General features: G+C 42.3%; 1 protein-coding gene across 5 annotated transcripts in view; it reads left to right on the forward strand.

Annotated features, from left to right (window-relative positions):
• Positions 1 to 16086, forward strand: part of LOC117347208 (next to BRCA1 gene 1 protein-like) — a 60030-nt gene that overhangs the window by 9706 nt on the left and 34238 nt on the right. For 3 of the 5 annotated variants that reach the window (XM_033917806.1, XM_033917808.1, XM_033917809.1), the window contains exons 3-6: positions 3489 to 3551; positions 4316 to 4334; positions 9639 to 9661; positions 14434 to 14652. In XM_033917806.1, the coding sequence (XP_033773697.1) occupies positions 3489 to 3551; positions 4316 to 4334; positions 9639 to 9661; positions 14434 to 14652 (324 nt within the window). Of the gene's footprint in view, positions 1 to 3488; positions 3552 to 4315; positions 4335 to 4821; positions 4943 to 9638; positions 9662 to 14433; positions 14653 to 16086 lie in introns of all 5 variants that reach the window. The other 2 variants (XM_033917810.1, XM_033917811.1) reach the window with 2 other exon arrangements.

Genomic DNA, 16086 nt, shown 5'->3' on the forward strand with positions numbered 1-16086 from the left:
CCAAACTGTGTAACATAGTAAGTGAAAGCAATCTCAAGGATAATATGACGCAGGATCTGATCACGCTGGAAAACTGGTCCTCGACATGGCAGCTGGGATTCAACGCTAAGAAGTGTAAGGTCATGCATCTCGGCAGCAGAAATCCATGCAGAACATACACCTTGAATGGAGAAGCACTAGCTAGGACTTCAGAGGAATGGGACTTGGGAGTAATCATCAGTGCAGACATGAAAGCTGCCAAACAAGTAGAGAAGGCCTCGTCCAAGGCAAAGCAAATGATGGGATGTATCAAGAGAAGCTTCGTCAGCCGCAAACCTGAAGTCATAATGCCACTGTATAGAGCCATGGTGAGACCTCATCTGGAATACTGTGTGCAATTCTGGAGGCCACATTACCGTAAAGATGTGCTTCGAGCCGAGTCGGTCCAGCGGATGGCCACTAGAATGGTCTCCGGACTCAAGGGTCTCTCATACGAAGAAAGACTGGGCAAATTACAGCTCTATACTCTAGAGGAACGCAGGGAAAGGGGTGACATGATTGAGACATTTAAATACGTCACAGGTCGTGTAGAGCTGGAAGACGACATATTCGTTCCCAAGGGACCCTCGGTCACAAGGGGGCACCCGCTTAAACTTAGAGGAGGGAAATTTAGTAGTGACACCAGGAAGTACTTCTTCACAGAAAGGGTGGTGGATCAATGGAACAGACTTCCGGTGCAGGTGATCAAGGCCACCAGCGTGCTCGACTTTAAGAATAAATGGGACATCCACGTGGGATCCCTACGAAGGTCGAGCTAAGGAACTAAGTCATATGCACTCAGACTTAATGGGGTGGGTCAGTAGAGTGGGCAGACTTGATGGGCTGTAGCCCTTTTCTGCCGTCATCTTTCTATGTTTCTATGTTTCTATGTTACCCCCCCCTTTTCAAACCCAGCAAGCACCCAAAAAGAGGGAGAAAAAACCTCAGACTAATGTAGCAGTATAGAACCAAAAGGTACAAATCAAAACTGCTTTAAATACTTTCACTGGCAAAAAACTCCCTCACAGAACAGCTCAGAAAAGGGCATGTGGGTTTGAAGAGGGGGGGGGGGGGTACCTCGGTGCCACGATCACACAACATTTTCACTCATTATATGAACATACATAGTAACATAGTAGATGACAGCAGATAAAGACCCGAATGGTCCATCCAGTCTACCCAAATTGATTCAATTTAAATTTTTTAATTTTTTTCTTCTTAGCTATTTTTGAGCAAGAATCCAAAGCTTTACCCGGTACTGTACTTGGGTTCCAACTGCCGAAATCTCCATCAAAACCTACTCCAGCCCATCTGCACCCTTCTTGCCATTGAAGTCCTCGCCAGCCCATCCTCTCCCAAACGGCCATAGACAGACACAGACTGTGCAAGTCTGCCCAGTACTGGCCTTAGTTCAATATTTACTATTATTTTCTGATTCTAGATCCTCTGTGTTCATCCCACGCTTCTTTGAACTCAGTCACCATTTTCCTCTCCACCACCTCCCTCGGGAGCGCATTCCAGGCATCTACCACCCTCTCTGTAAAGTAGAATTTCCTAACATTGCTCTTGAATCTACCACCCTTCAACCTCAAATTATGTCCTCTGGTTTTACCATTTTCCTTTCTCTGAAAAAGATTTTGTTCTACGTTAATACCCTTCAAGTATTTGAACGTCTGAATCATATCTCCCCTGTCCCTCCTTTCCTCTACGGTATATATATTCAGGCTTCCAGTCTCTCCTCATATGTCTTCGGCACAAGCCTCCTATCATTTTCGTCGTTCTCCTCTGGACCGCTTCAAGTCTTCTTACATCCTTCGCCAGATACGGTCTCCAAAACTGAACACAATACTCCAAGTGGGGCCTCACCAATGACCTGTACAGGGGCATCAACACCTTCTTCCTTCTATTGACTACGCCTCTCTTTATACAGCCCAGCATCCTTCTGGCAGCAGCCACCTCCTTGTCACACTGGTTTTTTGACTTTAGATCTTCGGACACTATCACCCCAAGGTCCCTCTCCCCATCCGTGTATATCAGCTTCTCTCCTCCCAGCATATATGGTTCCTTACGATTATTAATCCCCAAATGTATTACTCTGCATTTCTTCGCATTGAATTTTAGTTGCCAGGCATTAGACCATTTCTCTAACTTTTGCAGATCCTTTTTTCATATTTTCCACTCCCTCTTCGGTGTTTACTCTATATTGAGATGGCTTGGGGAAATCCACTACTTATTCCTAGGATAAGCAGCATAAAATCTTTTTTACTACTTAGGATCTAGCTAGGTACTTGGGACCTGGGTTGGCCACTGTTGAAAAAGGGATACTGGGTTTGATGGACCTTCGGTCTGTCCTAGTATAGCAACTCGATTATTCGCGTTTTGTTTGGTATTGGAAAATTTGACCATGTGTCTGAATTTTATGTGAAACTTTACTGCTTAAAGATTGATTTTAGAATACGATATAAACTACTGTTGCTAACTTACCTTTGCTTTCATGGAAGGGCTTTGAGATATTTAATCAACTGCACATCTGAGTATGTAGCATCACGTAGTTTACACTCCACTCAAGCTGGAGAGTTATATGTTCCTACTATAGAGCAGGCAAGGTTGAAAGTCACAAGAATGGGAGCTTTTTCTTGTGCTGGTCCAGATGCATGGAATGCCATTCCATTGTCTATTAGAAAGCAAAAAGATATGATTGTTTTTAAGAGGCTCTTAAAGAGGCATCTCTTTTGCGAAATGAAGCATGGGTGTTGAGCAATCTCGTTGGGTAAATTGTATGATATGTTTTGATGAAATTTATATATGTGTGTCTTAAGGGCTGTTTGTAATGCTTACTGTGAATGTGGTATTGTAACCCAACTTGTTAAAGGGAGTTATAACAAAATAAACCATAAACTCTTATGCTTGTATGTACTGTGACTATGTTATGGTTGGCCGATTAGTCAATGGTTGATAATTGTTTCAGTTCAAAATGCCTCTTTATCTACTGAAATAACTTTCAAAAGCCATTTACGGAGGTGGAAAGGGTGTCTGTACATTGCCCACCTTTAACCCAGCCCAGCTAAAGGTATACCCAGAGTTTCACTGGACTTATATTTCTGGCAAGGTAATGGAGATTCATTCCTGGAGGATGTGCTTTTGAGTAGAATTAGGAAACTTGCATAGGTAGCTTATGGACATTTGAAAATGCAATTTCCTAGCCAAATGTTTCCTTTGCTAAAAGCAGGTGCAAAACGTATCGGTTAGTTACATTTGTTGGCAGTTTTCATAGGAAAAAATGTCCACTGTAGATTTCCTTTTGAAAATTCGTACAAAGTCTATGAGTGCAAAGCATCGTTGGCTTTTCAACTTGGGCGGGCTATTGTAAAAATTGCTTCGTAGACATTTCTTTTTCAAATGGTGTGAGGAAAACTGGATTGCATGGCTTCTCCCTCTTTCTCACCATGTCTTTGCTTTTTGTCTTTCAGGTGATCGTTTCATTTGATCTGAACAACATTCAGATAAAGTATATGGATGAGGAAAATGAAGAGGTGAGTTGGTTGAGTTTGTGTTGCTTCGAGGATGCTGGTGCTCTGCCATTTCCTGCCCCACTGGCACCTTTGGTGATGTTTCTGCTATTTGCTACTATCATTGGAATTCTTATTCCTTTTATTCAGTGTTCATAGCAACCCAACAGGTTGTTCTGGACATGATGAGCCCAAGAATTTTGTTGTGTTCCAAGCAATGGTAACATGTTCACTCAGGTGAACTCCCAGGTGGTTTCTAGTTCGTTCATGTCTTGACTCTGGCACCTGTTCCCTGAACTTAGCTGGGGTTGGCAGTGGCAGGAAGTTTTAGAAGCTTGAGCCCAAAAGTTAGGTCAGAATATTCCAGTTGTGATTAAAAGCTAAAACTATTGGCATTTTGGTGACTTCACTTCTGTGTTATATCTTGTTGTCCTCCTTCCTGCTGAATTGATTTGAATTTGGATTTCAGATTGAATTACTTGCCTTTTCCTAGTGCATGCTCAAGGCACTTTACAAATAGGTATAGAGGCTTATTTATTTTAAATAATTTCCTTGCTGAGGCGGACGTACGGTTGTTTGTAGCTGAGTCAGAGGAGGGTGAAGTGACTTTCACGAGATAAAGCAGGCTTTGAACCCCAGTTTCCATGGTTCCCAGTGTAATGCTCTAACCATTGGGCTGTCCTCCACTCTGTTTACCAAAAAGACAGTTAAAAGAATAGCTCTTTTGAAAGTGAAATTCGGAAATCCAAGACTAATGATATTTACTATTGTTTTGCTTTTTATTACAGGTGTCTGTGAATAGCCAAGGTAAGGTGATGTGAGTTTGGAGGAGTGATAATAAACAGTAACATGGTTATTTGCAGTTGCCTCTGTCTCTCTTAGCAGAGAAGAGGTTTGTGTGCTCTTTCACTGGCTCATTGATTTCCTTTTCGAGTCTGCAATTTCTGCTCATTCCTTTTGGGCTTTCTGCTGAATGGTAACTATGGCTGGAATCCCACACCAGGAACCTTCATTCATAATTATCTACCTGGGCCAGTGATTGTCAGTGCAAGGCCCATGGGCTGGTGATCCCTTCCCCCCCTGACCATTAGTGCATCTTCCCACCGTCCTCCTTTCTTGGGAGGGGGGAGTTGTTCTTGTTTTTGCAAGTGGTCTCATAGCAGTATTGCAGAGAGCTCTAAATCCTACCCCACGCCTTTCAGTATCACTCACTAGGAACAGAGCATTGCAGCATAAAGACAGGTTGCGGTGGGAGCCTATATCCCTGTGGTGGTGCTGTTTCTGTGTTTTCTAGTGGCAAGATCAAGTGCAGAGATCTGTCCACAGCCTTGTCGTTAGGACCATTAGCAGAACGCATGAATTGTTATCGGAGACTGATTCTCAGTGAGAAAGCCAATGCCACTGTGTGCTTGCAGGTAAGCTGTTAGCCCTGTGCTTCCACAGATTGCCCCCACCATTCTGGCTACCTGCATAATTTAAAATGTATTTGAGGCCGATAGGGTTCTGTGATTATGAGGATTAATCTTCAACAGGCTCTCGGTTGTGTGCATAGTTATGGCTGGGCCCAGGTTTCCATCTTTTCTGGAGGGTCCAGCAGGGAGTGATCCATCTCTGGAACTCCAAGGTCAAGGGAAAAGACACAAGTTTTAAAAGTTTGTGCTGCAAATACTGAGAAACTAATATGTTTTAATTTTCATGTTTAAATGTTAATTGAACATTGAATTTAGGATGACTGTAATATGTGCTAATTTAAGTTATAAGTGTATAGGTGTGGTCTATCGTAATCAATATGTATTGGAAAGGTGGGACTTAAATAGCAGATAAAAATTAAAATTAGTAAAGATGTGGAGAGATGGTAAAGAGGGAGAACATAAGAACATAAGCATCGCCTCTGCCGAGTCAGACCATAGGTCCATCGTGCTCAGCAGTCCACACTCGCGGCGGCCCCCCAGGTCAATGACCTGTAGTGTTCTTTCACTTAAGACATTTTATCCTTTATAGTACCCCTCTAGCTATACCCCTCAATCCCCTTTTCCTTTAGGAACATGTCCAACCCCTTTTTTGAAACCCAAAATCGTACTCTGCTCTACCACCTACTCCGGAAGCGCATTCCAGGTATCCACCACTCTCTGGCTGAAGAAGAACTTCCTAGCATTTGTTCTGAATCTGTCTCCCTTCAATTTTCTTGCGTGCCCTCTTGTTTTTGTTTGCCCCGCCAGTCTGAGAATGGTGACAAGATGAGAAAAGATGATTTGAAGGGGAAAATTGATGGAATAAGGTTGGGAGTCAAGAAAGAAGGGTAGCAGGAAGTGGTGATGGTGGGATGTTTCTGAGCCCAGAATCTGAACCCGGTGTCACCATTGTACAATGATTAGGGCTCCTTTCTCCTTCCACCAAAGCTGTGAACCTTGCCTTTTTTGCATCATTGGCCCATTGAAGTCTTCTGCATCATTGGTGCACAGCACTGCCAGTGAGACACTGAGCCTAGCCCCCCGTAGGCTCATTCTTGAGCTACATGCATGCAGCAACATATTTCTGGCACCCAGTCTTTAAGGCTGTTTCTTTTCTCTCTCACCTTGATATTGGTGCCAAACTCAGTTGAGTAAGTTGAATTGTAGTGGAGAAGGACTAAAGAGAAGATTCTCAAAACTTTGTAGTAAAATCTGACGGGCTGCTGTCACAGGCGTAAATAAAATGTTTTGCAAACGACGAGTCATTCTTAAAAAAGACCCCCAAATTAAAGGACGGCAGGAGAGATGCCCACTCACTCCAGCCACTGGTGATTCCCATCCCCTGACACACCCCTGTCAGGAGGGATGCCCACTCCCTCCTGCTGTTAGTGATGCTCACCCCCACCCAACACACCTGTACCTCTCAGTCCAAGGCCAGCCAGATGGATGCCTTTGGCCGTCAGGCCTGCCTCTTCAAAATAAGAACATAAGAAGTTGCCTCCGCTGAGGCAGACCGGAGGTCCATCTCGCCCAGCGGTCCGCTCCCGCGGCGGCCCATCAGGCCCATTGCCTGAGCAGTGGTCCCAGACTATCCCTATAACCGACCTCTACTCCTATGTGTACCCCTCAATTCCTTTATCCTCTAGGAACCTATCCAAACCTTCTTTGAAGCCTTGTAACGTGCTCCGGCCTATCACAGCCTCCGGAAGCGCGTTCCATGTATCCACCACCCTCTGGGTGAAAAAGAAATTTCTGGCATTTGTTCTAAACCTGTCCCCTTTTAATTTCTCCGAGTGCCCCCTTGTACTTGTGGTTCCCCATAATCTGAAAAATCTGTCCCTGATTACCTTTTCTATACCCTTCAGGATCTTGAAGGTTTCTATCATGTCTCCTCTAAGTCTCCGCTTTTCCAGGGAGAACAGCCCCAGCTTTTTCAGTCTGTCAGTATATGAGAGGTTTTCCATACCCCTTATCAGTTTAGTTGCTCTTCTCTGGACTCCCTCAAGTACCGCCATGTCCTTCTTGAGGTACGGCGACCAGTACTGGACACAGTACTCCAGATGGGGTCGCACCATTGCACGATGCAGGCCATCTCTCCCCGGTGCATCCTGGGATGCACCAGGGAGGGCCTAAGGCTCTGATTGGCCCATGTGCTTAAGGCCCCTCCTATGGGAGGAGAAGTCCCACCATGTTGAAGAGGCTGGCCGGAGGGAGTAGGCATCCCTCTGGCTGGCCTTGAACTGAGAGGTGAACAAAATAATTTTTTAAATATAAATTCTACACTTCACAATAGCAAATTACATCCAAAAGTGGAATTCACAAAAAGAGTATTTTATCAATTCTTTAAGGAAGAAAATGTCTTCTCAGTCTGTTGCCCAACAGTTGTAATTATGATGTCATGTCAATCATCATTCATATTTAGGGAGAAAGGACCTCAGACAAGTTTTCTAATATATACAAATCAGCCGAAACAGCTGTTCAGCTGAATGAAACCATAGTATAATCATTGGTCCTCCTCCTCCTTAACCATTCTATTGTGCAAATTCAGCAGTCCTTAAAAATTCTTAAATAGTTACATTAAATATATTCAATAATTTCAAATAACAAATTTCAAATATCTAGGCCACTTATCTTATTCGTTTCTGAGTGCCCTCTTGTTCTTTTATTTTTTGAAAGTTTGAAGAATCTGTTCCTCTCTACTCTCTCTGTGCCCTTCAAGATCTTGTAAGTCTCTATCATATCCCCTCTAAGTCTCCTCTTCTCCAGGGAAAAGAGACCCAGTTTCTCCAATCTCTCAGCATATGGAAGGTTTTCCATCCCTTTTATCAGACGCGTTGCTCTCCTCTGAACACTCTCAAGTAACGCCATATCCTTCTTAAGCGGTCATGTAAGCAATGATGCTTCTTGAGATCCAAATATTGGTGTCATTTTGAATTGTAAGTACTAGGACTGCCGACTTCCAGTTTATTTTAAGGTTGCTCCCTTTATAGCTTTCTAGTATGGTAGTTTAGTTGTTTTGTTTCTGAGGTAAATATGGGTCATTGAAGGAGGTGCCGGTTGTCTGTCGGTGAAATCAATACGTTTTAGACCAGGCATTGTTCGGCTTAATATTGAAGAAAGACAGTAATGTAAGCGATACAATTTTCTATTTTTCTTTCCCACTTTTACATGCTGTTCCGGGTACATTAAACCGATACGAATTAAAGCATAACAGCTGCTGCATTGACTAGTCATTTTGATTGTTTAATTGGATATAGAGCATTTATTTAACAGTGAGATAATCAGAGAGAAAGGCAATTGAAGGGAATAGGCTGTGGATTAGGTAAACTCTATGGAACAACTCCTCGGGATGGGTGAGTTGAGGGGCAGAGTGGGTGGGTTTTTTTTTAATTGTTTAGGGCTTTAGACTGTGTTTGGACTGGAAGCAATCCTTAAGCCTTTATTTATTAAAATCCAATGGAGAAAATATTGAAACCAGAGACCTTTTACAGTTCATTACAAACTATAGCAGTTTATTGATAGATTGGAATAGAGAAAGGCAAAAGCAGACATTTAATAAATATGTGCAGGTAACTCAAAAGAACAGAAATAATCCAGGTAGCAGAATATCTCAAAGCAAAACCAAAGTTAGACAGATCAAAATTTAAAAGAGGCCAGAAAAATGCTTAGCTGTTGGGGGGGGGGTCTGGTTTCAGCAGAGAGCCATGCCTACGTCCATCACCTTTTGGATAATGGTACCCTACAAATGACAGGAGATTAAGACGGAATTTATTTAATGCTGTGCAGAGATATCATGATCAAAGGCCTGTGGACTCTTCATCTTGGCAATCCTCAGGGCCCCTAGTTTCACTTATGTATTTATTTATACCATTATTAACCTGCTTAAACCTATGTGAGTTACATTTAAAAAAAAATACCAGTCATAAAATTATGAACCACACTTTACCAAACTTCGAGGGACTGCTGAAAAGTTCTCAGCCCAGCCAAGAAGAGAATGATATGGAGCCATGAAACTTACAAGTTATTTCACACTTTTCGTTTCAATGCTATGAAATGACACGAAAAGTGTGGAATACCTTGTAAGTTTCATGGCTCTTTTCTTGGTTAGGCTGAGAACTTTTCAGCGTCCCCTTGTATTGTAATGTCATAATGCCTTAGCCCATCAACGCCTAAGGGCCAACCTCATCGGTGATGTCACAATGGCGTAGTTTCCCTATACTTCTGCCCATTTACAAGATGTATTTGCCTCACTAAAACGAAAAGTGTCAAGAAGAGTGTGGAATGACTTGTATAACTTGGAATAAGTTTTGTGGCTCCACATCTTGGAATAAGTTTTGTGGCTTCTTGGTTGGGTTGAGAACTTTGCAGCGACCCCTCGTATGAATTAAAACATAACATAAAAGCAGCATCAAAAATAATGAAGCAAACTGTACATCACATAAATCTAGGTTTTTAAACACCAGTGCATGAAAAGCAATAACAGAGACTTGATACTAGGCCATTCCTCAGAGTGCTAAATCACTGCGGCATATGTGAAGTTCTTAGGCCCATCATGAAAGAACCACGTTGCAGAACTTGGTTAAATGTGTTTATCTCTTTATTCTTTGAGTTGTTGAGGTTGATAAATGGAAACACTGATCCATTTCTTTTTGTGTTTCAGAGGAATATGAAGAAGCTCTTAAGGTATTGTTTTTCTCACTGCCTGAAAATTATTACCGTACTGTAGTTAAAGAAGCTGTATCTCCTTCAAAAGAACCTCTAAAAAGAGATATATTAAATTGCCCTTGCTCATCTGTTTTCATTCATTCTTGGGTATGAAGGTGGTGTTATCCCAGATGAGGAAGGGTCGAGGGGTTGTGCAGCTCTCTCTCTATGGAACCACAGTAGTTCGGTCTTGGATGGGTTTATTTGGAGTTTGTTTGATGTCATCCATGATTTGATCTCGTCTAGGCAGGTTGTCAGATTTCCAAGATTGGTATCAAGTTTCAAGTTTCTTTCTTTATTTTTGATATACTGTCTATCAAAACAAATGTCTAGACGGTGTACAATATAAGAAGATTATGAGGGACAGTTAAAATAAGTAAATAGAAGCAATATTTTATCATATATTAAAAAAATACTAGACGGATTTGGATTAACGTACATGAGACGGAAGGAGAGTAGGGGAGGGCAAGGATATTTAAAATACATCGAAGTAAAATTAATTAAAAAAAGGACGGGAAATGAGAAGTGGAAAAAACATTGGGAGGGGAATCATTTCAAAAGAAGTATTAGATGTTTCATAGCTTCATATGAATCAAGAAACTGAGAGACTGAAGCTGATACTAAAGACTAAAAACATCTTTAAAAAGGAAGGTTTTAAGTTTGGATTTAAATTTTTTCAGGAGAGTTCTCTAATCGAATGTCTAATGGGAGGGCATTCCACAGAGAGGGGGCGGTAACTGAAAAGATGGATTTGCGAGTAGTATCGTAAAATAGTTCCCGTATTGATGGTATGGAGAGTAGATTTTGATTATTTGATCGAAGGGTCCTTGATGATGAATAAGGGATCAAAAGTTTATCTATGAACGCCGGTTGGTTAGAGTTTTTTGTTTTAAAAGTGAGGAGGAGTATTTTATAGGAGAGACGATGAGTAATAGGTAACCAATGCTTTGCGGAGGAAAGGAGTGACATGGTCAAATTTTTTTGTATGATAGATTAGTTTGACAGCAGTATTTTGCAATAGTTGTAGGCGACGGATTTCTTTCTGGGTTATACCTTGATAAAGGGCATTACAGTAATCTATAGTAGAAATTACTAGGGAGTGAATCAGAATATTAATTAAGGAGTGATCAAGGAAAGAAGAGATAGAACGGATGAGCCTAAGCTTATGAAAACATTTTTGCATAAGTGCACTAACTTGTTGATGAAAGGTGAGGTCTTTGTCTAGAATGACTCCGAGAAGTTTAACTTTACTATCCGTTTGAATTGGAGAGAAGTCGATATAGATGGGTAGAAATAAATGTTCATCTGGAGAGGGCAAGAAAAGGACACTAGTAGTTTTTAGAATGTTCAGTGAAAGTTTATTATGCTGAAGCCAGACTGATTTTATTGAGTTTTTGATTAATTTCAGTTATTTCATCAGGGGATGGAGGATTTAAGGAGTGAAGTAATTGGATATCATCAGCATATGTAAATACGGTGAAACCTATAGATTGAGCCAGAGTGAGTAGTGGTGCCAGAAATAAATTAAAGAGGAGAGGAGAGAGAATCGAGCCCTGAGGGACCCCATAGTTTTGGTAAATAGTGGAGGAGATAAAGTCATTGAAACTGACTTTATAGTTTCGATCCTGAAAGTAAGAAGAGAACCATTGCAAGACTGTACCAGAAATATTGATAGATTCTAGTCGTGTAAGAAGTAGGAAATGAACAATTGTGTCAAAAGCAGAAGTGAGATCTAAAGAAATTAGAACAGAGGATTTACGGTGATCTTTAAAATAATGAATTGAGGTAGTTAATCCGATGAGCGAGAGTTCAGTGGAGTAATTTTTCTGAAAACCTGTTTGGTAGGGATGGTAAGGCATTAGTTTTTTCAGCAAAATTGGATAGTTGATTAAAGACCAGTTTTTCGATTATTTTTGCTAGGAAGGGCAAGTTAGCGATGGGACCCAGCAGGATATGGAGCTGAATGTCATCAGTGAACGAATGTATGTGGATCCCATTTCTTGCGGCAATCTCGATCACTGGTTTAATGTAGAGAATGAAGAGCCATGTGGATAGTAGCACTCCTTGGGGTACTCCATATTATGGAGAAGTTGGAGTTGATAAGTGAGAGTTGGTAGAACGCGTTGTTGTCTGTTTGTCAGGAAGGACTTGAACCAGGTTAGTGGTGTGTTGTTTTTCTCGATCTCAGTTAGTCTGGAGGCTGTTATAGGGGAAAACACCCTCCAGGGATTCAAGACAAAGTTAGACAAGTTCCTGCTGAACTGGAACATACGCTAGTCTCAGTTAGGGCACTGGTCTTTGACCTAAGGGCCGCCGCGTGAGCAGACTGCTGGGCACGATGGACCACTGGTCTGACCCAGCAGCGGCAAATTCTTATATTCTTCTCTTTGCCTCTTGAACTGTCTGGTGTCTTTTCTTGCTTTGTCCTGCATTGTCTGCATGTTCCTCTTCTGAGTGCTTGGAGATATCTGAATCAGACTCCTGAAAATATTTCCTTCTAGGCTCCAGAAAAAGGAGGGCGGATTGAGACATCCGGGCTTTACTTCCATTGCTTTCATTGGAAGTAAAACTCAGATGTCTCAGTCTGTCCTCCTTTTTTATCTGGAGCCAGATGGTGGAAGTAAAACCTGGATATCTTAATCCGTCCTCCTTTTTCTGGAGCTATGTGGTAAGCATAGCCGAGAGGAACATTGATGGTGCATCGAGCTGCGTCGAGTCATAGGTCAGTGCTCTGACAAATATTTAATACACAATTTAGTCACAGACAATGTTGCAAATGTATCCAAGATGAGAAGAAATTTAGAAGAGCATGAAGAGAATACCAAGCTAATAACATATGGTTGCAGTGCTCATTTGATGCACCTCCTAGCCCAGTGTATGGCAAACTGTGTGTGGCACGAGATTTCAGGTGTGCCGCGAGATGCCAGGGAGGAGGAGAGATGCCAGTGCCAGCTAACTGCCTACAGGACATGCCTCCTGCAGCGAGAGGCATATCCTGTAGGCAGTCCAGCTCCGCCAGCGCCTCTCCTCCTCCCTGGCATCTCTCCCCCTCGCCGTGCCTCTTCTTTTTTAGCACCCTCTACTGGCAGCTCAGGGTTCTGTCTGGAGGGCTTCCGTGCATGTGCTGATGACATCACACAGGTGTGTGACATTATCACAGCGATGTCCGTGCACTTCTGGGTGCCCTCGAGCCACAGCAGCCAGTTTAGGCCCGGATTCTATAAATAGCCAATCAGGACGCTTGCTTCCTTAAAAAAACCTCCTGAGGCAGGCATGCATGCCCACCTAAGCTCAAGTGTCTGCAGTCAGACTTCAGAACAAATCTTGAGGACAAACTTCAATGCAGACTATCATTGATCGTTTTTATCCCAATTTTTATCTCAATTTTTTGTCATTTTATCAAGTGCTGAATCTTTATATTTGTAATTGAAGTTAAGTACTATTTCACTTCAATTACAAATATAAAGATTCAGCACTTGATAAAATCATGACAAAAAATTGAAAAAAATTGAGATAAAAACGATCAATGATAGTCTGCATTGAAGTTTGTCCTCAAGATTTGTTCTGAGGTCTGACTGCAGACACTTGAGATTGGTTATCTCTGGAACGAATCTGTTTGATTCTACTCTTAAACAAAGTATTTCATTTTTGGTATTTTTGTATTTGATATACGACAATTGAAAGGTGGTTTGGAAAGTAATCTTGATAACATACATTTACCCCCTCTTCTATGAAACTGCGCCAACAGCTTCAAGCACGGGGAGCCACACTGCTCCCAATGATCATAGGAATTCAATGAGCGTCGGGAGCAGTGTGGTCCATTCAGTGCGGCTCTCTGCGCTAAAAACCGCTTGCGTGGTTTCATAGAAGAGGGGGTTAGTCGCTGTCAGATAATACTCCCACCGTTTCTTAATAGATCTACTTGATATTTTAATAGATCCTCCGCAGGCTCTTCATTCACTGTTCATGTATTAATTGCATAAGCTGCAATCGTCATTGGATCCAAATTATTATTATTTTTTTTTACATAGTGAATTTTTCTTAAAGTGATATTCCATTTATAAATATGACATAACTTATCTTGTTATTTTCAATAAGGAAGCGCCTCTTCCAACATGATCTGATGAGTTCTATTCAAATTCATTTCATTCATCAGATCTCTGACAAGTAGCTGAGGCACATTTATCTTGTTGGGAGACTCAACCCTGAAGAAGTTAAAATGAAACATGATGGAAGAGGCGCTTCCTTATTGAAAATAACAAGATAAGTTATGTCATATTTATAAATGGAATATCACTTTAAGAAAAATTCACTATGTAAAAAAAATAATAATAATTTGGATCCAATGACAATTGCGGCTTATGCAATTAATGCATGAGCAGTGAATGAAGAGCCTGCGGAGGATCTATTAAAATATCAAGTAGATCTATTAAGAAACGTTGGGAGTATTATCTGACAGTGCTCCCCTTATAATACAATAGCCAATTGTCGGTGTAGATAACCTTTGCACTTGCTGGATATGTAATATTCAATCTTATTCAGACCGAGTTGCCAGAGAAAGGAAGAAAACCCAGAGAGCCCCTAACCCAACATGAGCCACTCTTGTTTTGCTGCCCTGCATTTTGACAAGCTTTTTCACACCCCCCCCCCACTAACCCTGCCTTCCTGACTGTAACTCAGCCAGGTACTGCGCCTTTGCAAATGCCAGTAGTATCTTGTTATGGAGCCTTACACGTCCATCTCTGTTCTAGGTTGCCAGTAGGCAGGGGAATCGGCTGCAAATGAATGTGTACAAGGAGAGCCATTCACGAGCCGGAGTAGCACACCCCACTCGCAAGCAGGTGTGCATCAAAGCACCATTGGAGAGATCACGAGCAATAAAGAATTGGAGGAAACCCCTTGCGCACTGCTCCAGCATTGCAAAGTCTTTGAGATGGGATGAAACGACTGAGATGGAATCTCCAAACAAGGTATTCTGCAGTGGCAACACTTAGACATGACCCTTTAAGTGGAAGAAAAATAGCACAGCAAAATGTCTTTCCATAACTTACTTTCCACCTTAAACACGGGTTACCAGATTTTTCGTCTGGAAAATCCAGATCCCTAGACTCGCTCCCAGGCTCGCCCAGTTCTACCCATCCCTGCCCTGTCACGCTTGGTCCCGCCCCAGCCCCACCTCCAATCCCACCCTAGCCTGTCGGGCAGGACATCCGGTTTTGCCATTTTTGTACACCGCCTAGAAGGCTTGATTAGGCGGTATAAGAATTTTAAATAAACTTGAAACGTCTATAAAGTAACACATAACTGCAAGGGGGCAGAGCATGGGTAAGATATGGGTGTGTTTTCCATTTATGTACAAACCTTGCAGAACACTGTAAATTATGCACATAATGCGTAACACTTAGACCTGTTTATTTTTGACCTAGCAAGAGTGCACTTAACCTTTGCACACAATCATAACTGTGTTTTGTAATAGAAGCTGTGCATACAGACGCCCAGCACAAGCCATCAGGGCACCTAACACATGGCACCTAGTACAGAATTGCACTTTATAAGTTAGGCACGTGAGGTCTTCTCATGCTCTGCCCACTTAGCTGTCAAATACCAGATAAAAGTCCTATTTGTCAGTTACCCTGGCCGATTAAGTGCTGAGCATTGGCGCTTAACTAGTCAAGTGCTGACTCCACCTTTAGAACACCCCCAAAATAGCTGGTTTTCAGTTTGGCACTACCTGGTTATATTCCGTGGCACTAAGAAAGTTAAGTGCTACTGACAATTAACAGTTAGCCTGAAGCAGATGATTTAACTGGCCAGGAGCCATTTCTGGAAGGTTAAAACACGTTGAGTCAGTGTTGTAGTAAGGGGGGTGGGGAGGTGGGCAGACTGCCCCGGGCATTGTCTTTGTGAGGGCGCAGGCACCTCTCTTCCTCTCAGTCCCCTGCCCTTTCTCACCCTTCCTCTGCCACACACACCTTCACTTCCCCATCCCGAACCTCTAGCTCTTCATTGGCAGAAGCATCAGCTTCAAGTTGCTGCTTGCGTCAGCATTGACTCTCCCTCTGAGTCACTTCCTGGTTGCGGGACCAGGAAGTGACATCAAAGGGAGAGCTGACGCCAGCATGGGCAGCAAGTTGGAGATGCTGCTTGTGCTGGGAAAGTTAAAGAGGTTCGGGGAAAGGGAAGGGGGCGTGCTCAGTGGAGGGGAAGGGGAGGAAAGAGGGGTGTAGCTATACCACTGCGTTGAATATTGGCCTGGTAAATTAGTGGCCACTTTATAGAATTATCATCTTATCTATCTAAGGTAGGAGCATAAATCCTTTGAATATCAACCTCTAAGCATTTTTGTCATAGGAACAAAACAGAGAAACAATCCTTTTGTATATTTAAGCCTTAATCTTCTCTCT

The sequence above is a fragment of the Geotrypetes seraphini genome, chromosome 13 (genome assembly GCF_902459505.1).
Source record: "Geotrypetes seraphini chromosome 13, aGeoSer1.1, whole genome shotgun sequence".
In the NCBI taxonomy this organism is placed as follows: domain Eukaryota; kingdom Metazoa; phylum Chordata; class Amphibia; order Gymnophiona; family Dermophiidae; genus Geotrypetes; species Geotrypetes seraphini.